Source organism: Cucurbita pepo, chromosome 14 (assembly GCF_057944985.1).
Source record: "Cucurbita pepo subsp. pepo isolate OVF chromosome 14, ASM5794498v1, whole genome shotgun sequence".
Taxonomy (NCBI): domain Eukaryota; kingdom Viridiplantae; phylum Streptophyta; class Magnoliopsida; order Cucurbitales; family Cucurbitaceae; genus Cucurbita; species Cucurbita pepo.
The window spans coordinates 2,266,001-2,289,738 of record NC_141811.1 but is presented as its reverse complement, the minus strand read 5'-3'; the positions used below and the strand labels follow the sequence as shown (position 1 = coordinate 2,289,738).

The following is a 23,738-nucleotide window of genomic DNA, read 5'->3' as shown; positions in this document are numbered from 1 at the left end:
CTCTGGGTCATACTCCTCCAACTGCTATCACTCTCGGTCTCCATCTTCAACAACCTTCATACCATTCTTGAACTCAATGATCTGACTTGAAGAGTTTTTCTTTCCACTTCCTTCCAGATTTTTAAAAAGTATTTATTAAAGGAAAGTTTTTACACCTTTATAAAGTTCTCCTCTCTAACCAAGGTGGATCTCACAATACACCTCTCTATGGGACCCAGCATCCTCGCTAATACTCGTTCCCTTCTCCGATTGATGTGAGACTCCCTAATCCACCTCTTTTGGGATCCAGCATCCTTGCTGGTACACCGCCTGGTGTCCACTTCCCTTCGAGATTTAGCCTCCTCGCTAGCGTATCATCCAATGTCTGCTCTGATTCTATTTGTAACAGAGATATTGTCCTCATTGTAATTTTCCTTTTGGGTTTTTTCATTGTAATTTTCCTTTTGGGTTTTCTTTCAAAGTTTTTAAAACGCGTTTCGCACCCTTATAAAAAGAATATTTCGTTCTTAGATCTCACATGTGATATTGTCTACGAACTTTCATGATTTTATTTTTTCGTTTCTTCCAAATGTCTCTAAGAAGGAAGATTCTTCCTATTAATTAGCGAAGACTATTTCTCTCCATAATCTTCAACAAATTACTAAAATATTTAGATTATAAATTTGGCTAAATTAAAAATTTATTATATATTTTTTCAAAAAAATTTCAAGACTAAATATACACATATTTAAAAATTTACAAACTAAATTGATAATTTAATAGATAAAATAATATAAAGAAAATTTCAATTGTTACCCATAAAACTTTTATTAGTTTTGGTTGTCATTTTATTGAGCTCTAAATTTAAATTTAAACAAGTGTTAAGCAGTCTTAAATCCATATAAAATCCACTATTCAAGTTTGATCACCGAATTTAGCTCTAAAAGGAAGAAAAAAAAAAAAAAAAAAAAAAAAAAAAAAAAATTAAGGGTTAAATTTGATTCGGTAGTTTACCCTAGAAAAACTTAATCTTTATGCTATCCTCGTAGTCGAGGAGGATTGTCGCAAGTCCAAGAGTTCCAACATTTTCGCTCAATCAGCTATTCTTCAAGCTTGCAAGTCGCATTTCCTACCATTTTTTTACTCAAGAAAGAATGCCCATTTCACAATGAATCTCTTCAAATATCATCATCACTTCCGCCCGCAGATTCACGGAAGGCTTCTCCTAAATTATTTCGTTGGTGAAGGGCCTTCTATCAGTAGCCGAATTGGGTCCAAACAATGCTTCGGCAATCACTCAGAAGATCAACAGATGACGGAATTCATGGAATACTTAGATTCCCTGAAGAACTACGAGAAGTTGGGTGTGCCCACAGGCGCGGGGACGGATTCTGAGGATGGGTTCGATCTCGGAAGGATGAAAAGACTGATGGAGCGCCTGGGTAATCCACAATCCAAGTTTAAGGTTGGTTATTTATGATGATCAACTCTTACTTTTCTTAGTTTTTACTAAATTTTGAAGTTTTGGACCGACCCATTTCCTCTGCAATTCACTAAATTTAGTGTTTTATTCATATTAATTCTCTCCTCACTTGTGATGGATATCAATACCAATCGATGGGAAATGACACTACCAATGTTTGAACATTGCATATGAAAAGTTTAAGCTGTTAGTGACTGATGGTAGGACAATTATAGGCAATTCACATTGCGGGAACCAAGGGAAAAGGGTCGACTGCGGCCTTCCTGTCTAGCATTTTACGAGCAGAGGGATACTCTGTTGGTTGTTATACTAGGTACAGCCTTGTTGCAACACTTATCAAAATTTTCGTATACTCCTACTTGGAAGTTATTTGAGAAGGCATAACTTTGTGCTTGTGAATTTCTTCATCTGCAGTCCTCATATTGAAACTATAAGGGAACGTATTTCACTCGGAAGATCTGGAGAGATGGTCTCTGGAAAGGCACTAAATTTTCTTTTCAAAAGGAACAAAGAGTTACTTGACCAATCGGTAAAACTTGAAAATGGACGTATAAGTCACTTCGAGGTATTATATCATCCAGTCTGTTGTTGTGATTGAAAATTCTATAATAACTCAAATGGCTTTTATGCTGCTTCTGATTCTTCTAGTTGATTTGATTAAGCAAAATGCTGTTCCAAGTCTAGATTTTCACTCTGTAAATTTGTTTTTCTCGTGCTCATTTATTTCACACTGGATATGTACTTCATACATGTTTGATATATCCTGCATCTTTTTGGGTTTGGTTTCATCTAGGAAGATATAAATTGTTCATGTTAATGATAAGCCTGGACCCCTCATTGGACCCATGCAGTCATTCATGTTTTCTTCGATCTTTTAGACGAGCTGATGAAATTCTCCCAGGTCCTTACTGCTATGGCATTTTCACTCTTTGCTCAAGAGAATGTTGATGTTGCAGTCATTGAGGTTCACTTTCTTTTGGACTAATTTTTCTTTGCCAAGTATTTTCGTATGTCTTAAGAAAATCGACAATATGTTCTTATTTAAACTGAAACAGGCTGGACTTGGTGGTGCACGAGATGCAACAAACATAATTTGTAGCTCTAGACTTGCTGCTGCAGTCATAACTTCAATTGGAGAGGAACACATGGCTGCTCTGGGTGGCTCTTTGGAAAGCATTGCAATGGCAAAGGCTGGAATAATTAAACATGGTTGTCCGGTTAGGTTGTTTTCTTGATGTAATTTTCATGCTGATTGACTTTGTTCAGCCTTTGATATTCATTATCCTTGCATTAGTTAAGTTTTTCCTTTTCCAATGAGGTGACATGACCTACAAGAAGAGAAGAGGGGACTTAAAGTCAGCCTGAACTTACTTAAGACTATGGAGATTACAAAGATGTAATCTAATTAGCCTTAATTATTGTTTAAAATAATAATTGTTGTTGATAGAATAAGTTTGCAATTTTGTTGCAATGAACTTTAAGCATACGAATCCTGAACTACATTTTGTGTGAGATTCCACATCGATTGGAGAGAGGAACGAGTGTCTGCGAGGACGTTGGACCCTAAAGGGGGTAGACTGTGAGATCATGCATTGATTGGGGAGGAGAACGAAACATTCTTTATAAGGGTGTGGAAACCTCCCCTAGCAGACGCGTTTTATAATGTTGAGGGGAAGCTCGGAAGGGAAAGTCCAAATAGGACAACATCTGCTAGCGGTGGGCTTGGACTGTACGAATGATATCAAAGCCAGACCCCAGGCAGTGTGCCAATTAGGACGCTGGGCCCCGAAGGGGGTAAACACAGGGCGGTGTGCCAATGATGACGTTGGCCCCGAAGGGGGGGGGGGTGGAATGTGAAAGTCTACATCGATTGGAGAGAGGAACGAGTGCCAGCGTGGATGTTGGACCCCGAAGGAGGTGGATTGTGAGATCCTACATCGGTTGGGGAGGAGAACGAAACATTATTTATAAGGGTGTGGAAACCTCCTCCTAGCAGACAATATGCCAACGAGGATGCTGGGCCCCCAAAGGGATGAACATCGGGCGGTGTGCCAGTGAGGACACTGGCCCCGAAAGGGGGTGGATTGTGAGATCCCATATCGATTGGAGAGAGGAACGAGTGCCAGTGAGGACGCTGGGCCCCGAAGGGGGTGAATTGTGAGATCCTACATCGGTTAGGGAGGAGAACAAAACATTCTTTATAAGGGTGTGGAAACCTCTTCTTAGCAAAACGCGTTTTAAAACCTTGAGGGGAAGCTTGGAAGGGAAAGCCCAAAAAGGACAATATCTGCTAGAGGTGGGCTTGGGCTATTATGAATGGTAAGAGCCAGACACCAGACAATGTGTCAACGAGGGCGCTAGGCCCCAAAGAAGGTGAACACTAGGCGGTGTGCCAGTGAGGATGCTGGCCCCGAAGAGGGGTGGATTGTGGGATCCCACATCAATTGGAGAGAGGAACAAGTGCCAGCGAGGACGCTAGACCCTGAAGGGGGTGGATTGTGAGATCCTACATTGGCTAGGGAGGAGAACGAAACATTCTTTATAAGGGTGTGGAAACCTCCTCCTAGCAGTCGCGTTTCAAAACCTTGAGGGAGGCCCGAAAGGGAAAGCCCAAAGAAGACAATATCTGCTAGCAATGGGCTCGAGCTATTACAAATGGTATCAGAGCCAGACACCAGGCGATGTGCCCCACGAGGGCGCTAGACTCCGAAGGGGGTGAACCAGTGGTGTGCTAGTGAGGACGATGGCCCCGAAGGAGGTGAGCACTGGGCGGTATGCCAGTGAGGACGCTGGCCTCGAAGGGGGGTGGATTGTGAGATCCCACATTGATTAGAGAGAGGAACGAGTGCCAGCGAGGACACTGGACCCCGAAGGGGGTGGATTGTGACATCCTACATCAGTTGGGGAGGAGAACGAAACATTCTTTACAAAGGTGTAAACCTCCTCCTAGCATACGTGTTTTAAAACCTTGAGGGAAAGCCAAAAGTGGACAATATCTGTTAGTGGTGGGCGTGGGCTATTACAAATGGTATCAGAGTCAAACACCAAGCGATGTTCCAACGAGGGCGCTAGGCCCCAAAGGGGGTGAACACTAAGTGGTGTGCCAGTGAGTAGGCTAGCCCCAAAGGGGGTGGATTGTGAGATCCCACATTGATTAGAGAGAGGAACGAGTGCCAGCGAGGACACTGGACCCCGAAGGGGGTGGATTGTGACATCCTACATCAGTTGGGGAGGAGAACGAAACATTCTTTACAAAGGTGTAAACCTCCTCCTAGCATACGTGTTTTAAAACCTTGAGGGAAAGCCAAAAGTGGACAATATCTGTTAGTGGTGGGCGTGGGCTATTACAAATGGTATCAGAGTCAAACACCAAGCGATGTTCCAACGAGGGCGCTAGGCCCCAAAGGGGGTGAACACTAAGTGGTGTGCCAGTGAGTAGGCTAGCCCCAAAGGGGGGTGGATTGTGAGATCCCACATTGATTAGAGAGAGGAACGAGTGCCAGCGAGGACACTGGACCCCGAAGGGGGTGGATTGTGACATCCTACATCAGTTGGGGAGGAGAACGAAACATTCTTTACAAAGGTGTAAACCTCCTCCTAGCATACGTGTTTTAAAACCTTGAGGGAAAGCCAAAAGTGGACAATATCTGTTAGTGGTGGGCGTGGGCTATTACAAATGGTATCAGAGTCAAACACCAAGCGATGTTCCAACGAGGGCGCTAGGCCCCAAAGGGGGTGAACACTAAGTGGTGTGCCAGTGAGTAGGCTAGCCCCAAAGGAGGGTGGATTGTGAGATCCCACATCGATTAGAGAGAGGAATGAGTGCTAGCGTGGACGCTAGACCCGAAGGGAGTGGGTTGTGAGATCCTACATTGGTTGGGGAGGAGAACAAAACATTCTTTATAAGGGTGTGTAAAATTTCTCCTAGCAGACGCATTTTAAAACCTTGAGGAGAAGCTCGGAAGGGAGAGCACAAAAAGGCCAATATCTGCTGCCGTGATCTTGGGCTGTTAAAGGCTGTTTGTCAGATTCTATTGCCGTATAGAGGGGTATCAAATCAATTTAGTTCTGTAAATAACCTAAAAGCAACCTGCATGAAAAGTTCTTAGAGGCTTTCATAGTTCATTGCCTTTTATATGGTCTCCAAGGGGCATGAAATTCTCTCCCATAGTTGTTGTCGCAAGTTTTTGTGTTCGTGTGTCTGTCTGTGTGAGAGAAACTTATTCTCCAATTCCTATTGTAATAAGGTTGTCTTTTTTATTTGATCTGATTTCTCTTCTGAAATTTATTCCTAAAATACTCCTCAAATTCAATGTCAGACCATTCTGGGTGGTCCTTTCATTCCAAATATTGAGTGCATTCTTCGCGACAAAGCATTGTCCATGTCTTCGCCTGTAGTATCAGCCTCAGATCCTGGAAATAGAAGTACCATAAAAGGTGTAAGCCTGCTCAATGGAAGACTTTGCCAATGCTGCGACCTAATAATCCAAACAGACAATGAAGTATGACCCTTATATTCTATTAAACGAATATAAATTTGACTCCTTGAACGTCTAACAAGAGTTCCTTTCTCTCATTGTCAATGCAGTTCATTGAGTTATTTGATGTCAACCTCCGCATGCTTGGACGTCATCAACTTCAGAATGCAGCAACTGCAACTTGTGTTATTCTTACTCTCCGCAATTTAGGTAATATCATTTCGTACATTTGACTTGATATCCGTACCATCATTTAGGGAATAAACATGCGATGTGTGATGATTTCCCTGATTCATTTACTGAAGATAATAGCTGCTGTGTGTTGCATCTACACTTTCTTTTTGAAGTTTCTTAACAGTTTGTTCCCTTTGCATGTGAAACCTCTGCAGATAAGATACTTATGATTGCTTGCTTTTAGAGGATATGTGATGAAAGTTACAGTATAGTTCATTTACCCGTATACTTCCTTTTAATATTTTCCTATTGTGATGAATAATTCAGGTTGGAGAATTTCAGATGCATCTATTAGGAGTGGACTAGAGAAAACATTCTTGGTCGGTAGGAGTCATTTCTTATCAGCCAAGGAAGCTGGGATGCTTGGACTACCTGGAACAACAATATTGCTTGATGGAGGTGCATTCATACTTCTGTTTACTGACAAGTTTTGTCTGTTGGGATGGAGGTGCAGTCTTTTTAATTGGTTTCGTTAACTGTTCTCTCAGCCCACACCAAAGACTCTGCTAAAGCATTAGTGGACACCATTCAAATGAGTTTTCCCGATGCTCAATTGGCTCTCGTGGTTGCAATGGCTAGTGATAAGGATCACAATGGTTTTGCCACAGAATTTCTTCAAGGTATAGCCTTCCCCTTCGAAGAGTTGGTCACTCATTTTCTTTGTCACAGAGTTTGAAACTGAAGATGTATATTGCTTGATTGTAAATGATGGCAGTTTAAACGAAACAATCAGTTTTTGTAGAGATTCTGTTAAACAAACATTCCATATGTTATGCACTGTCATGAAATCTTGGTTGTTATATCTGTCTTTTCTGATGTTGTGAGATGTAGCGATGTAATGCTGACAGTCAGCAGTTGACTGAATTTCAGGTGGAAAATTGGAGTCCATTGTCTTAAGTGAAGCCAATATTGGTGGAGGCAAATCAAGGACAACTTCAGCTGCTCTTCTAAGGGACTGCTGGATCCAAGCATCCAATGAAATGGGGATCCCTATTTCTCTGGAAACTAAAGACGCACCAGTTTCCTCGACAAGCAAGCTAGAAAACAGACCGGTATTGACTACAGAGACCTCGTTATTACGTGCCATAAAAATCGCTGCTGAGATTCTCAAGCAGAGAATCGAAGGGCGGCGAGGCCTTGTCGTAGTAACTGGCTCCCTGCATGCTGTTTCAATGGTGTTATCTTCTCTTCATTCTTGAAGCCTTTTACTTATGAAAGCACTTCATTGGATGAAGTTTAAGCAAAGTTCCTTAGATTTGCAGATTATTTTGGTAGTATGTTTGGTATGAATTATTTGAGGTATTTTCTGTCATACTTTTTTGAGAAGAATAAATATGTTTATAAAAGTATAAATGCTGTTGTTTAATTACCCTATGCTTTCAGAACTTCAAAGCTATTCTGAACGCTATGTTGACATTCCAATTGCTGTGTGCAGAGCCATTAGTGAACCATAAAGAGCATTCTGAAAAAGAGAGGTCTAATGGGTAGCCATTATCTTTCACCTTTCCTCAAGCTTTTTACGCTTTTATCTCTCACGCCTGTCTCCCACACTCCTCTCTCTCTCTCTCTCTACCCAGTACGTATTCATTGTCGTTACCATCATTTTGACGGTGGTCGTAACAGGCTAGTAGTATAACCAACGAGGCCATTTTAGCTTACTTTGTAATCATTCACACGCTCCCAAGAAAATTTCTAGAATATTTCTAGAATGTCACTTTAGAAATATTTTAAGCTAAATACACTTGGGGTTTAAGGCTTTTTTTTAAGTCTTTGTTGATTATTTTATCATTTAATTACTTTCATTTAGATATGGACTCATTTCATTCACGAATCTTTTTTTTATTTAGGGTGTTACAAACCATCACAATCCTTTTGGTTCGGTCTTAATCTATCCATGCTATTTTGGCCTTCAACTCAAGTTTTTTGAGGATTGTAGCATGGTGTCGTGTGAGATTTATCAGCAAATTATAGTAAGTAACGAGGCTTCAATTCCTTTTTAAATTCACTGAGGATGTTGTACTATTTGCTTTCTATGCTTTCAAGCTAGGTTAGAAACTATTCGATGATATTTTTTACTTCGCCAAAGCAGATATTATGGGATATGTGATCGAAAATATCTATTTACATAGATAATTAATAAGATCAGAGTTGCGAAGGTTTGTGAAAAGCATTTGAGTCGTAATTGATTAAATTTACTGTTTTATTTTTTTACAGCAACAATATGATGTGTTTGACCTGTTGTGAATGAATGCACACAATTCTTCTAGATTATACTATGGTTTCTTGTCATGTTTGTGTATATACATGTCTTTTGTTATGTCATTGTCGCACGAAATTGAATGTAGTTACAAAATTCAACCAAAGTCTTCTTTTTTTTCTTTTGACAGCAAAATAAAAAAAATCAACTTAAGTTTAAGTTCACACACCAACCCAACTACAAGTAAGTAGAGAAGAAAGATCTCCAAAGATTCTGTTCATTCAGGTAACTTGTCTAGTAACTAATTAAGTTCCTGTGATTTGAAACTCACAGAAAGACAAAATCATAAGAAAGACAAAATCATAACTAAGAGATAAATCTCAGGAGTTCCATTTTGAAGTTAAAACTAAGGACTGAGATTCTAAATATATAGAGACAAGGTGAAGATTTTGTGTGATGTGAACTTTAAGAAAGAAGAAGAAGAAGAAGAAGAACAGGTTTCAAATTTGTCCCATTGAACAGTTGGAAGATCTAAAACAAACAGAATGAACACTGTTATCAAAACCCTAAATTTCTTCATCTTCCAATGAACACAAGAAAAAAAGTTTTTTTTTTAAAAAAAGATAGATTCTTCATTTTTCGATATTAAATACGAATGATCATTCTCATAGGACCCACCGTCGGAGTGAGCAAAGTCTAGAAAGCTTCAGGATTTTAAACCATGAAATGATTCAAACTGCATAGAATCTGATCAACTATTCACCTTTCTTCATGGTTGGAAGAGCCTACATCACTCAAAGCTGACCATTCCTCAGCTCAAAAACAAAAACCCATAAGGAAAAAGAATCACTCTTTGTTTTTCTTTTTGTTTCTTTGTGTGTAACTTTGAAACCACTGAAACACAGGGTTTCCATCATTGGAGATTCTTGTATGCATATAAAAGTCAACTTTTGATGCATTGTCAGATCTTGGTTACAGTGGGCGGTGGCTGAAATATTGGATTTAATTAAGAAGGAAGAGGGATTAAAAAGAAGTGGTGAAAAAGGGTTATTATTGAGGGAAGAAGATAGAAAGGTGGTAGGAGGCAAAAATAATAAAAAGAAGACATTCTTTTTGGTGAGGGGAGGGAGTGGGGTGGTGGGTGGGGCTAAGAGGTATAAACTCACCACTGCATTTTCCCAACCACCCAGAACCTGACGGGTCATTGCTCACTAAATGAACAAAAAGTAAACCTCTATTCAAAAAACTTTGTCTTTTACTTCCCAAAGGATCGTACCACACAAACACAAACCCAACAGGACATTGTGTATTGTGTGTTACATTCATGTTTGTTGGGACACAAATTTTGAAGCCTTTCAATCAACACACAACCACTGCTCATCATAATGCATGTCGTCTCCCTTTTCCCCTCCACCTGTTACAAACCGTCTAAATTTACCGCACCGTTAATATAGATATTATTCGTTTTGGATCGTTAACGTATTGTTGTCAGCTTCACGATTTTAAAATACGTTTACTAAGGAGAGGTTTCTACATCCTTAGAAGGAATGATTTGTTTCCCTGTTGAACCAATGTGGAACTTGAGGTCTGACTCTGATATCATTTGTAGTAGCTCAAGCTCACCCTAATAGATATTGTCCTTTTTGACTCATTACGTATCGTCGTCAGTCTCACCATTTTAAAATAGAGGTTTCTACACCCTTATAAGTAAAATGAGATTTCTACACACTTATAAGTAATATTTCGCTCCTCTGACATGAGATCTTACAAAAATCTTCACATTTTACTTCAGCTTTCAAAAACCCTCTTTGTCTTATTATGTAATATCTGAATGGAAGGTGGGTGAAATAAAAAATAACCATGTTCTTGCAAGGGAGTGAAGAGCTTTGAGATGCCACAGTAGGGCCTGTTGAATTTGTGAGAGAAAAAGAAACATGATGAACATCACAGAGTACTGTTTCTAAGGGAGGGAGAGAGAGAGAGAGAGAAGAAAGGGCTAGAAAGTGGTAGAAAAATACTGTAAAAATTCACAACAACTCAAAGTTTGGTCCTACACCTTTAATTTACCTATTCACTGGGAGACCAACATTCTTACCCTCTCTTGTTTAGACCATATTCATGTGGCTGATCTCTTCTGATTTGCAGCCTTGTGTTAGCAAATTAGTGAGCTTTCTGGGAGGTTTTCATTTTATGGGTTGCATGGGAAACTTAATCTTAAACACCCATATGGGAAAAATTAAGGGTTGAATAATAGATAAAATGAAGGAAGGAAGGAAGGTGGAGGGACTGGCAGCTTCCAACGGTTACAGGACATGAATGGGGACAAGTCATCCAAAATGGGACATCGAATCTAATATGTAATCAACATTGTGGGACCCAACTCCACGTCTGCCACCTGTCCGATCACAGCCACACACAATTTCCGAGGTTGTCCAACATCTCTTCAAACCCTAAACAATCTACCTCAAACTTATCTGATTAGATCCCCACAATCTAACTATCATCGAATTAATCAAATCAAATCCATATGCTTCTTTGAAGATTAAGAGAACAGAGTTCGAGCCATTGATGGAGGAGAAGAAACAATAAGGTTTTGAGAGAGGAGGAGGAGGAGGAGGAGGAAGAAGAAGAGGAAGAAGAAGGATTGTGTAATTAATAGTGGGGGGAGAGTAATGTAAAGGTGATACATTTCGTGGGTGCGTATTGAATGAGGCATTCAGGTAAGGAAATGAGGAGAGAGGAGGGGAGTGATTGGGGATTGGGCCATGCAATTGAATATAATATTTAAGTATTGTTTTTAAATTTTGTCCCACATTCCACATCCATAATGGTGCAGGGTGACATAAATGATGAAGGGACCTTATTGCTTGAATCTTAATGTAGCTTCATATGTTCATATATGTACAAATCTTTGTGTCTATTTATTATGCCTTTATAAAGCCTATCATACATACGCTGTGAATGCCCTGATCAATTCTATTCTTTACAAACATCCCTTTTAATATCCTAATTAAACTCAACTCATATTGCTTCTAGTATTGCTTCTAGTATTGCTTCTAGGGTCGTGTAGGGTTTAGGGAGAGAGGAAAAGTGTTTCAAGGGAAAGAGGAAGCAGGCAATTACTTCTCTCCCCCATTTGTGACTGAGTGTGGGGTGCTGTGGCAGCTCTGTGTGGCCACCCGCCCCCACACCAGAGTAAAAAGGGGAAGGGGAGGGAGATTAATTAATTAACTAGTTATAATATATGATTCCATGAAGGAATGGTGTGTTATATAGTGTAATGATATTAAATGGGGGAGGGAGAAGTAAATGAGAATGGCAGGGGGGAGAGAAGAGAAGAGGAAATGTGATGCGGATGGGTGTGGGCAGAAATGTGCAAGTTGTGTTAGTTTTGTTACAAATATTGAATACCATATTACTTACGTCGCTTTCCTCTTTATGTCAATGTGTTGTGAATTTCTGAACCTCTTTCAATGTCCACACACACGCCATCTCCGTGCTTCCTCTCAATATCCTCACTCCTCACTCTCTTACTATACCATCTTTTTTGCTAAATCCTTCTGCTACTAAATATCTGCTGCATGCATGGGTTCCTGTTATCATAAACCATCCTGCTTTTATTTCCAACCTCATAAACTAAGCTTACCATCATTCTAATGCCTCATGTCTTCATTCATTTCATCACTCTTAAACAAACCCCATTAATGGACACTTGTTATTCCTCTTTTATCTCTCACAATCGTCCTCAGTCTCACGGTTTAGAAGAGGCTTCCACACCTTTATAAATAAAGGTTTCGTTCTCCTCTCCAACTGATATGGGATCTCATAATCTAAACGCGTCTGTTAGGGAGAGATTTCCACACCCTTGTAAGAAATGTTTTGTCCCCCTCTCCGATGTGTGATCTCACAATCCACCCCCTTGGGGCCAACGTCTTCACTAGCACATCGCCTAGTATCTGGTTGTAATACCATTTGTAACAGCCCAAGTCTACTACTAATATAGATATTGTCCACTTTAGCTCATTACGTATCGCCGTTAGTTTCACGATTTTAAAACGTGTCTGTTAGAAATGTATTTTCACACCTTTTATAAGAAATGTTTCGTTCTTCTTTGTGGCCGACCGACATGGAATCTCCTACTCTATGTAGGTATATAAATGGAATGGAATTTAATTGACTGCAAAAGAATTGAAGGGTGATAGATATAGAAGGGAGATGAGATAATGGAAGAGAGAAGACAAAAAGTAGAGGGGGTTAATGTGAAAGCAAAAATTAATGAGTTTAAATGCTGCATTCATAGACAAATTAAGACATGGGAATGTTCTGATTGCTATATATATATAGATTTAAATGAGTTCCTAAACATGACTTGGTACTCAACATTAAGATCTTCATATGCCCAATCCGACACAGAGAGGATATTATTACTATTATTAACTACAAACCAACATATAAAGTTGTGGGCTAACATTTGATGATTAGGGAATCATGAGAAATGGTGTCTGAGCTCTGTCTGGGTGTCTAGTACAAACATGGTACCAGAACAATTAAGCTTTGAGAGACGGGAAGTGAAAGCCAAGCTACAGTTTCCAAGGAGAGATAATGAAACAACCAAATTTGTCAAACGATCTATTTTACTCAAACCATTTCAACTCCATGTTTATAAGAACCAACCCTTTTAATATGATTTCAGTTCCATCTTTCTTCTTGCCCGTCTGATCCTCACTTATCCAACGGTTAGCATTTCAAGAGAGCTATAATATGTTGATGGTGATAGTTTAGTCCCTTTCATATTCTCCCCTTCCTCTTATTTACTTCCCCTTAGGCTACCCTCTCTTGATCTTGACAATATATTTTTTCCTCCATTTTGCTCTATCTATCTGGGTCCTTTTCTTTCCCTTTTTCAACACAAAAGCTCCAAACTTTGTGCTTCTTTAGCCCAACAGAACAAAAGGGTACAAACATGGTTGATAATTTAGCTGACTTTTTCCAACAAAATGAAGAATTTGTCGACCATACCACAAACCCCCAGTTGGAAGGATATGACCTCTTCAGCATCTTTGATAGTTTGGAGAATGTTGCAGAATTCAGTATGATCGAGGACGACACCGAGCTTGAGACTTCCCCTAAAACCAAGCGCTTGAAACTGAACGGTTCCGCTATGGCTGGTGTCTCTTCCTCAGAGGATGCAAACCCTGATGGAGCACAAAGAATGTCTCACATCACGGTAGAGCGCAACCGTAGGAAGCAAATGAACGAGCACTTGTCGGTGTTGAGATCGCTCATGCCTTGTTTCTATGTCAAGAAAGTATGTTGAAAATTTTTGAGAATATGATTTCATTTCAGGGCTTTGTGTTGAATGATATTATATTGTTGTTGAATGTGGTTTTAGGGAGATCAAGCTTCAATAATTGGAGGGGTGGTGGAATACATCAAAGAGTTGCAACAAGTTCTTCAATCACTAGAGGCCAAAAAGCAAAGGAAAGTGTATAGTGAAGTGTTGAGCCCTAGGGTTGTTTCAAGTCCAAGGCCTTTGCCAATGAGTCCAAGAAAGCCACCACCACTAAGTCCTCGCCTTAACTTGCCAATTAGTCCAAGAACCCCACAACCCACTAGCCCTTACAGCAAGCCTCCAAGGTTGCAACAGCCTCCCACCACCGATATGGCTAATAACAACATCAGCACAGTAGAGCCATCGCCCTGTAATTCATCTTCCACCACAAATTCCTCCATTGACAATGGTAACAATGGTAACAACGGTAACAATGATCTTGTGGCGAATTCAAAATCCGGCATAGCTGAAGTTGAGGTGAAGTTTACAGGTCCAAATGTGGTTTTGAAGACAGTTTCTGCTCCAATCCCTGGACAAGCTGTTAAGATCATTGCTGCCCTTGAACAACTCTCCCTAGAAATTCTCCATGTCAAGATCACCACCGTTGATGATACCATGTTTAACTCTTTTACAATTAAGGTATGCATAATCTTTGTTTTTATTTTTTCAAAACTAAGTTTATAAACACAATTTCAAAACCAAACAAAAGATGTTTTAATTATCAAAGGAGAGTAAAGTTACTAGCTTTCACTACTCTTTTGCCTCGTTTTCCGTGCAGCTTTCCTCTTTTTTTTTTTCTTTTTTTTTTTTTTTCTTGTTTTATGAGAATCATTTCATAACTCATTAAGGGTTTTGGGTTTTAGAGAATTGAAGTCATCAATTTGAGAAAGATTTCATCTGGGGTTTTCTTTTCTTAATAAAAAAAAAAGAAAATTTTCATTGAAATGATATATGGGTTGTGTTTCGTTTTGTGTATTTTGAGCACAAGCACCAAAGCACTCCATTGTTTGCCATGTTGAAGGTTTGTTTAAGCTCACAGATGGCTTCCATGCACGAACTAAAATGGCTCGAATTTCCGAGCTGAAATGATACCCATTTTTGCATGTTCAGAGGAGAAAAATCCCAGCTTTATACACAAATTTGCATCTTTTATCGTTTTATCTTCATTTTTCAGTGAATTAATCAGTGGATCGATCATATTGATTGTTTATTTTCCTTTAATAGATCGGAATTGAATGCCAACTTAGTGCAGAGGAACTGGCTCACCAAATTCAGCAAACATTCTGCTAATTGAAGTCCAGAATTGAAGGAGGAGGAGTTTTGGTTACTTAATTGTGTCTGCACAAAGAGAATCCTCTTTACAAATTAATGTAACTCTCTTTCTTCAATTCTTTTTTCAACTAAAATTCCTCTTTTCATTTATGTAATAGATAGATGCAATCTCATCCCTCTCATCATCAAAAACTACTAAGCTTCTTGTCTAATCATATTCACTATATTAACATTATCACTGCATCTTTTATTTATTTATTCATTTATTTATTGTTATATAGTTTTAAATCAGTGATTGGGGAGCACAGAGCATTAACATAAAGCTGAATCTATAAGCTATATGTATATATATATATATATATATATATATAGCTTCTGTGTTTCTGTGAAACAATTTAATTTTCCCCCAATCTAGTGAAAAAGGGTGGGCCTTTATACATTAAAAATAATCTTTTTAAAAGAAATATAAATTCTAGAAAGAAAAAAGAATAATCCCTAAAGCTTTGGGCCCAAGGATTTGGTGGGCTTTCTCCTTGTTATGGCCCAAACATAATGGGCTTATGGCTCATTACTGTATTGTTGTACAAGTCTGTTGGGCCTTCATGACCTCACCCCCAAAAGAAATTATAAGAAAAAAAATCCTTACTTGGAATGAAGTTACTAAAATATTCTCAAAACAAAACACTCCAAAACTATCAAAAGTTGTAAAAATAATAAGTTGTAAGATCAGAAAGTATGAAAATTTGTTAAAACTTGATGGAGATTTGGTTGCAGAGTATCATTGTTGTTGAGTCTATAAGGAAGGAGATTTAGGAGAAGAAATTTGTGTTGTGGAATGTGAAAGTTGGCTCCATTTGAAGCTCGCCGAATGGGAAGTCTAAGCCAGGAGTTGCAGAGTTTGAAGCTGAAGTTGGTGAGGAAAAAATCTCAGAAAGCTCGGATTTGTTTGGCTGCAAATCCAACTTCTGATGATGTCCAACAAATCCTTCACTCAACCCACTTGAGGATGCAGAGAAATAGCTCAACCCACTTGAGGATGCAGAGAAATAGCTCAACCCAGATCCAGATGTTGTTGGGGACAAAAATGGAGGAGGAGAGAACTCGGAAAAGTTGACGTTGGCTCTCAATGTCGACCCGGACTCGACACGGTCTGCAGCCTCATAATTTGACGTGGGATCATAGTTAAAAGGATGGAATAATGTTGGATCATGAGTTGTGTCAAGGTTTTCAGTTATGACTCTTAAGGATGGGCATGAGCTCAAGAGAGCATCAGGCGATGTTTGTTGGTTTTGGACCCTTTGATCAGGTAGTAGTAGAGGGTGGTTTTGTTGCTGAAACTCTGTGCTTGCAGATGGAATAACTTGGGTGCAACTATGGGTTCCTCGGTACGTGATCTCGAAGACGTTTGGATCGTGATCGGACCGTTGAACTTGTTTGGTTGCAAGACAACCTTGGAGGTTCCTGTGTGTGCATCTGTAATACCCTCTGCATGTCAACAACAGACAATGTAAGTATATAAAACATAAAGGGATCACCAAAATTGTAGTTTTACCTGGGATGTCTGGCACCAAGAATGCCTTTTTGACCATATTTCCTCCAGCAAAAGCCATCATCAAAAGACCCTTCAAGGGCCATCCCTGGACTAACTTGGAATTTCTGTGTCCAAGTTGGAAGAATGTTCCTGCAATTACATCCAAAACTGTAGTTTACCAATAATTTTAATCAGAAATAAGCTTTTTCTTTATGTTTTTGGTTAAAATGAGTTACCTTGTGCGGGAAGAAGCATTGGTATGATCATGGTCCTTGAATTCACGGTCAGAGTCTTCACTCCTTGGGCTTCCATTGAGAGAGGAAGGAGATTCAGATATTTGGATTCCATTAGAGCTGAGCAATGACAGTACCTTTTCATATGAAGATAAGATCTTTTGAACTAATAGTTCACTGCCATCATTCGAAGCTGAAGAAGAAGAAGCAGCAGCAGCAGCCATGGAAGATGTTGATGGCCTCACATTGAGATGAATTAGGAGTTGCTTTGCTAATTCCTTCCCTTTAAGCAGCTCATTTTTCAACTTCTTCTTTTGGTCCCATTCTCCAAAACTGTCCATGATTAAAGTTCTGAAATTTGGAGAACAAGACAACAAAACAAAACAAAACAAAACTTGGGATTTAAGGCTGAAACCCAACAGGATTGTGTAAGAAAGCAAAGACATGAAGTGGGTGATGAAGTCTGATGGAGGAGGAAGGGAATGGTGTGGGTATTTATGAAGAGGGGTGAGAAACTTTTTTGAAACCAAAGAAAAGAAGGGGAATAGTTTTAGAAGAAGGAGAAGGGTTCAGTCTTCGGTCGTCGATACATTGCTTGGAAATTGATTTCAGAGATCATCTCCGATTCTTGACCAATTCCACTTTCTTCTAAAACACACCCTAAATTAAAACATAAAACACACAATTATTTCCAATTTTGATCCAAACACAATCAAATAATGTGTAGATGTGGACCAATTCAAATGCAAATAATTGGAAGGTAAGAGGAAATCTTGAAAAATAAGGGGAAACGACACAAATACTATGAAATTGCAGAGTCAACCAGTTGACTTTTGGTTGTTTTTATTTTCTTAGCCGTGTGGAGACCATTCTAACATTCTTTTTATTATTATAATCTCTCTTCACTTTTTCTTTCTTTATTCGTTTGATCCCAACAATAATCATTTTATACAAAGTTATTATGGTGTGTATTTGAAGAAGAACATGTTTAGTGTTGTGTCAGATCCCAATCGGTTGGAGAGGGAATCGAAACATTTCTTATAAGTCTGTGAAAACATCTATCTAGTAGACGCTCCTTAGTAGACATGTTTTAAAACCGTGAGACTGACGACTGTACGTAACAGGTCAAAACAGACAATATTGACTAGCGATGGGTTTGGGGGACAACAAATTCAACAAAAGGAGCAAAAGGGTTCACTCTAGAAGGTATATGGACCCATATGAATGTTTCGAAAGTTTAAGATATAAAATGAACATGAATGAATGCACATGACCAAAGTGAACGTTTTAAAAAGTATAGGAATCATATGAACCAAACAAATAAAACTGAAGGTACAAATACCAAATTGTGATTTAAATCTCTTGTTATACCAAAAAAAAAATTCAAAGCAACCAAAAATGATATGAAAATACTGAGGAATTAGTTGACAATCATTAAGATATGTGAACCTCCTAAACATAGACCCTAACACTTTCATAACAACCATGAACGGCTCTAAGGAAAAGCTATTACATTCAAATGACCTTATAGTAAACGGTATATGACTGACATATAAAATAAGTCGTTCTTATCTCAACATGATCTATCAGAAAATTTCTATTGGATTGGGAATCCCCATTATCAATTTTTTTAAAAGAAAAATAAAAGAGATAATTGTATGGTTGGCTTTTTAAGCAACGTGTAGAGCTAGGAACCAGTACCAAAGTTGGGTCCCATTAAGGTTGATGCTCCAAACCCAACTAGAACCACATGTCTGTCACTTGCATCATCCATTAACTTCACATAAAATATCTTCTCCTCCACTCCTCGCCTGCCACGTAATATTCACCCTCCGTCTGATAGTCGCCACGTCACCCTCACAATTTTAGTCCACTACCCTTTGCCTACGTTGCTGCTTTCATCACCGTTGATCGACCACAAACCCCCCTCATCACCGTCCATTTCTGTCAATTACAAAGTGAGATTGTTTGTGGACACCAAAATTCATGTATTTAGGAGGAGACTGTCATTTTAAGGTTGTTCTCTCTAATCCTGGGAAATCAGAAGGAAAGATTGAAGAAGAAAAAACCTGTGCTTTACCTTGATCTTTGAAGGTTTGTGTTTCTCAACTTGGTTTTCATGTTCTGTTTGTTTGATTAAGGATGCAGCTGTAGTTGAATCTTCTGTTTATTTTACTGAGGAAATTCTAGAGAATCTTGCTCGTTGTGGGAAAATCAGATAACTCCTTGAACTTAAGCTTTTAGGTGCAAATGGTTGAACTTTTTGTGTGTTTATGAGCATTTTCTTCCAGAATAGGATCTCCCACAATAGACCCACCTGAAAAAACATGTAAAGTTCCAAGCTTTGTAGTCCCAGTTCATTCAAAAAGTAAAGAAGATGAAGTTAGGGGCAGAAAGGACTTCTTGAAGTTACTTTTAAGGAAAATGGTGTTAGCTATGTACTAAACTAGAAAAGTGGTGTTTATTTGAGCTGTGATACCTATTGCTATATGTGCAGCAAAATGGATGTCTTCTATGGTTTTTGCTAATGACTTGTTTTATGAATTGCCCATGAGGGAAATTTCAGTCCTTTCTCTTGTGAATACTTATGGCCAATGCATTGTTTCAAGTCTAGGATTTGAGTGATAAGAGTTGGCAGTTACAATTCATTGCATGTTGCTGGAGCTTCCATATTGATTTCGTTTTCTCTTTTTGAAGGCTACTTGGTATGGGAGTTGTGACCGTTTCAAGCTCGGCAGCACGAACTCCTTTTCGGCTAGGTGGAAAATTTTCCAATAACATTTCTGCATTGAAAAGACCATCGATTGTCGCTTTTAAAGTAGATAAGCACACGAACACTACTTTGGTCTCACCCCACGAGCAAGTAACCCTGCCTGTGGAGAGTAACAACAGAAACCAGAAAAGAACAGGAAAAAGTAGCAAATCTTTAAAGAGAGTTAAAGCTGTCTTGATCGATGAAGCTACTCCCTGTACTTCGGATGTGGATTACAATGAGGCTGCTGCTAAACTTGAAAACATTTTCAAGCTTAGCCCTGTGACAGAGGATACTGATATGGAAAATGAAGATGGCAGACCGAAAAGAGGACAGCAAAGGAGGAAAAAGTTAGGCAAGAGACCATGTGATGGTGTAGTCAGGAACCAGACTAAGAGGATTAAGCGACTCGATCTCGACAAGAGGATAGCATTGAAAAGTAACAAGGAAGGCAAATCAGCTCCTTCATTAAGTAAACAAAAAGATACCAAAAGTGAAGCTGATGAGATTGATGATCTTGTAAGAAACTACTCTGCTTCTACTGATTTGGTTAGTTTAGACTGGAAAAAGATGAAGATTCCTCCAGTTCTTCCTTCATCAGAGCATACCCGTTTGTTCAAGTTGGTTCAACCAATGAAGGTGAGGCTTAAGAATTCTGGTGCTGGAAACTGATTTGAATGGAAGTTTGAATAAAAGTGATTTTGTTGACTGCCAAATAATGTTTTCCTCTATTAGGCACTTATTCAAGCACAAGAAGAACTGCAGAAAGGGTTGGGAAGAGAACCAACTGAAGGAGAATTGGCCAATGCGACAAATATGAATGTAATTCAAGTAAGGAGACAGTTGGAGGTTGGTCGTGCTGCCCGAAACAAACTCATCAAGGTAAGAGTCACTTCCTTCAGGCTTCTGTGATACCATGACTGCTTTTTCTTTCTCCATGAAAATAATTTACTTTCAGTTCTTATCCATCAGCCATGGAGTTTATCAACGTACAAGTTTATATGATTGATATGTTTGTCATATTCCGTTCAATCAAAATGTAAAGGTTCCTTTCCTAGGGTACATACTGATCTTCCAATAACATATTGGAGTGCAGACAGATTGAATGTAGTTGTAATCAACTTATGATATAATGCACTAGGATAGAACTAATGGTTAGGTCTTACATCTGTTGCAGCATAATCTCCGCCTTGTATTATTTGTGATCAACAAATACTTTGAAGATTTTGCAAGTGGCCCAAAATTTCAAGACCTTTGTCAAGCAGGAGTCAAGGGACTCATTACAGCGATTGATCGCTTTGAGCCTAAGAGGAGATTCCGCCTATCAACTTATGCTTTATTTTGGATAAGGCATGCTATTATTCGGTCAATGACTCTCTCAAGCTTCACACGTGTCTCATTTGGACTCGACTCGGTTAGTGATTATAGTACTTTGCCTTTTCCATTCCTTTTTTTTTTTTTTTTTTTTTTATCATGGCAATGAACTACTTGCGTTCCTTAATCATCATTCTACTTTCCTTCATGACATCATATTACTGTTGCTAAATGGTAAAACAACCAAAGAGGTTGGTACCTTAAATAGTGAAGAAACAAAGAGAAATAGAATAAGGGAATATTTAAACTTTGAAGAAAAACTAAAATGTTATATTGAGAGTTTGGTCTCGAGAGTCTCCAAGAAATAATTTCATAAGAAACAATATAAGATAGATTCTAGCCACCGTCTGAAGGGGAAGGAAGGTTCTCTCTCCATAGTTGTAGTTCAAAGAAAAAAGAAGCTATGATTGACTGAAATAGAGAAGAAAGTCGTGCTAGAGTAGCCAAGATTTTTGGAAGCAAGCTCTACGATAAATCATCTAGCTCCCATTTGTGGTAGACGGCAATTAAAAAGCTGAATTGAATCTGTTCACTTTGTTATGTTTTGAATCTAAATCATTGTCTAAATGGTTCTTGCTGCACATGAAGGCATGGGTTATTGAGACTGAACCTTTTCTTATGCAGGTAAGAGTTGAAATTCAAAGAGCTAAACTTGAGTTATTATGTGAGCTTCATAGATTGCCAACAGAGCAAGAGGTAATCGCAAAAGTTGGCATCTCACCTGAGAGGTACCTAGAAGTAATGAGGGCTACAAAACCAGTTTACTCTCTCCATTCTAGGCACTCAACTACATCAGAAGAGTTTATCAGTGGGATCGCTGATGTAGAAGGTACTGGAGGCGACAACCGGAGGCAATCAGCTCTTCTGAGGCTTGCTCTCGACGATGTGGTAATTTTTCCCCCTGTAAACCACTAATTTAACTTGTGAAATATATTTGGTAAAATGTCTTCACATCATGAATTCAAGGTGAAAGACATCTTGGCTACATCTGCTATGCTTGTTTAAAATGCAACTGACTTGCACTGCACTACACTTATTCTTCCCAAATCGATGTAAAAGTAGGCTGTTGTACTGACATGGACCTCTCCTTTTGGTAGATTTCTTAGGCATTCCTGACTTGGGATTGCTTTTAACTCCAATCGTTGATCATATCAGTAGATATGATCCGTTTAATCTGCTGCATTTTGCATGGGATGCCTTGAAATCCCCTATATTGCTGATATTTTGATAATATGTTCCTAAGTTTAAATTCTTTTTCCAGCTTGATTCTCTTAAGCCGAAAGAGAGTTTGGTGATCCGACAAAGATACGGTCTTGATGGCAAAGGAAACCGAACATTAGGTGAGATAGCCGGAAATCTAAATATTTCAAGGGAAATGGTTCGAAAGCATGAAGTGAAAGCTCTCATGAAGCTCAAGCATCCTGCAAGAGTGGATTACCTTCGTCGGTATTTAATCTGAACTGATGAGAACATCAAGCTTTGTTTCAATGATCTTGTACTCCGGATTATTTCCTATCGCCAAAACATCTCAAGGGGCAAGAGATTTGTACCATATATTTGTAACTACTTGAACATAGAAACCTCACCCCATATGATTCTTATTTTTAAGGACATACAATTGGCAGCTCTGCAACTTTCTTTGTAGGAAGAAGGCAGTTTTATAGGAGAAGAATAGCAACTAAAAGACAGGAATGGTTATACCCCCTCTTGTATACATACTATGTGATATAAATAAAGTATACTGTTTATAAATTTCAACCTTCGACTGTTTTATAAGTTTTTCTCTACAAAGAGGATTCAATAGAAGAACAACAGAAATAGTGGTTTTCAGTTTCATTTCTCCTTATCTCTAGAGGAAGAAACTTCTTCAGCAATCAGTATGAACTGGAGAGAGTGGTCGCAACTTTTTCTTTTGAGAGATTTCGTAGGTGCATTCAATATGCAGACATCCCAATTTCATAGATTTTCCTTTATCAATCCTTTCTTAGAGGAAATGATCCAATCATAGATAGATCTAGAAGTTCAACCATTCTATAGTCATATTTGAAATGGCAGAGAGACTAGTATGATAAAGAAAAATATATACATATAACAGAATTCCTCAGGTATTAGTTACACTATGTTAGACATATTTGAATAATTTTTCAAATAGCAACAATCCATGTCTATGTATCTGCACAGGTTCATCTTGATCCTCGTCTTCTCGCTCAAACTGCCATTTGTGGTTTTGATCTCTTTCTTTCATTTGAAATTTTCTTGCCTTTCCAAATGGGGATTTAAATGTTTCCCAAGAATTCAGTGGTTTCTAAATTTTAAGACATCATCATAATTAACGAAATAGGATTTGGTGTTAAAGAATAGACTTCATGGAGTAGCTTGATATTGTCTGTTACATGTCATGAGTTAGATTTATGTTCAAATATGTACGTACAAGGCCTTGTAAATGAAATTAATGTTCAAAACTATATGTGAGAGAGTGTTGAGGACACATGAAAATATTAAATTTACAACCTAACACATCGATTAGATCTGACTTTGGATCGAATACAAGCAATCCATTATGTCAGTAACTCGTTGGAAGGATTTTCCTACTGAAAAGGAAGGTTGTTAGGAATATGGAATTTGTAATCTGCACACTATCCCTTTTTGGAGAAAATATTACTTCTCATATAAGCTTAATGACTTTCTTTGCTTTTTCAGCTATCTCTGTTTCATGAGTAGTTATGCCACTACCGATTAAAATAATGATGGAGGTCACTTTCTTCACAATACAACTATAATCCAACATAACCTTTGACTGAATGGGTGAAACTTGGATGCTTATAAAATTGTCATTGAAAAGAACGAGAACATGAGTTGGCTTGAAAGGCTTG

At 38.6% G+C, this 23,738-nt stretch overlaps 4 protein-coding genes across 5 annotated transcripts; 3 read left to right on the top strand and 1 right to left on the bottom strand.

Annotated features, from left to right (window-relative positions):
* Positions 1–1,009: 1,009 nt before the first annotated feature.
* Positions 1,010–7,543, top strand: GLA1 (Folylpolyglutamate synthetase family protein). Of its 2 annotated transcripts, none has more exons than XM_087117698.1 (10): positions 1,010–1,444; positions 1,678–1,775; positions 1,877–2,027; positions 2,364–2,426; positions 2,518–2,679; positions 5,782–5,964; positions 6,051–6,150; positions 6,442–6,573; positions 6,663–6,794; positions 7,030–7,167. In XM_087117698.1, exons 1-10 carry the CDS (start codon positions 1,148–1,150, stop codon positions 7,035–7,037), a joined length of 1,326 nt encoding a protein of 441 aa, XP_086973824.1. In that variant the 5' UTR covers positions 1,010–1,147; the 3' UTR covers positions 7,038–7,167. The 2 variants fall into 2 exon arrangements, with proteins under 2 accessions (XP_086973824.1, XP_023553540.1); XM_023697772.2 differs by having other exon boundaries at positions 1,011–1,444; positions 7,045–7,543.
* A 5,436-nt stretch (positions 7,544–12,979) lies between these two features.
* Positions 12,980–15,241, top strand: LOC111810659 (transcription factor SPEECHLESS). The gene is made up of 3 exons (XM_023697402.2): positions 12,980–13,679; positions 13,764–14,342; positions 14,928–15,241. Exons 1-3 carry the CDS (start codon positions 13,335–13,337, stop codon positions 14,991–14,993), a joined length of 990 nt encoding a protein of 329 aa, XP_023553170.1. The 5' UTR covers positions 12,980–13,334; the 3' UTR covers positions 14,994–15,241.
* A 116-nt stretch (positions 15,242–15,357) lies between these two features.
* Positions 15,358–18,630, bottom strand: LOC111809956 (putative WRKY transcription factor 53). The gene is made up of 4 exons (XM_023696447.2): positions 18,441–18,630; positions 16,743–17,399; positions 16,528–16,656; positions 15,358–16,460 (listed from the first exon to the last, which is right to left on the bottom strand). The coding sequence occupies exons 2-4, from the start codon at positions 17,183–17,185 to the stop codon at positions 15,785–15,787; spliced, it is 1,248 nt and encodes a 415-aa protein (XP_023552215.2). The 5' UTR covers positions 17,186–17,399; positions 18,441–18,630; the 3' UTR covers positions 15,358–15,784.
* Positions 18,631–18,686: 56 nt separating this feature from the next.
* Positions 18,687–22,623, top strand: LOC111809954 (RNA polymerase sigma factor sigE, chloroplastic/mitochondrial). Its single transcript, XM_023696445.2, has 6 exons — positions 18,687–18,833; positions 19,437–20,130; positions 20,227–20,373; positions 20,669–20,905; positions 21,490–21,753; positions 22,127–22,623. The coding sequence occupies exons 2-6, from the start codon at positions 19,447–19,449 to the stop codon at positions 22,322–22,324; spliced, it is 1,530 nt and encodes a 509-aa protein (XP_023552213.2). The 5' UTR covers positions 18,687–18,833; positions 19,437–19,446; the 3' UTR covers positions 22,325–22,623.
* Positions 22,624–23,738: the final 1,115 nt, after the last annotated feature.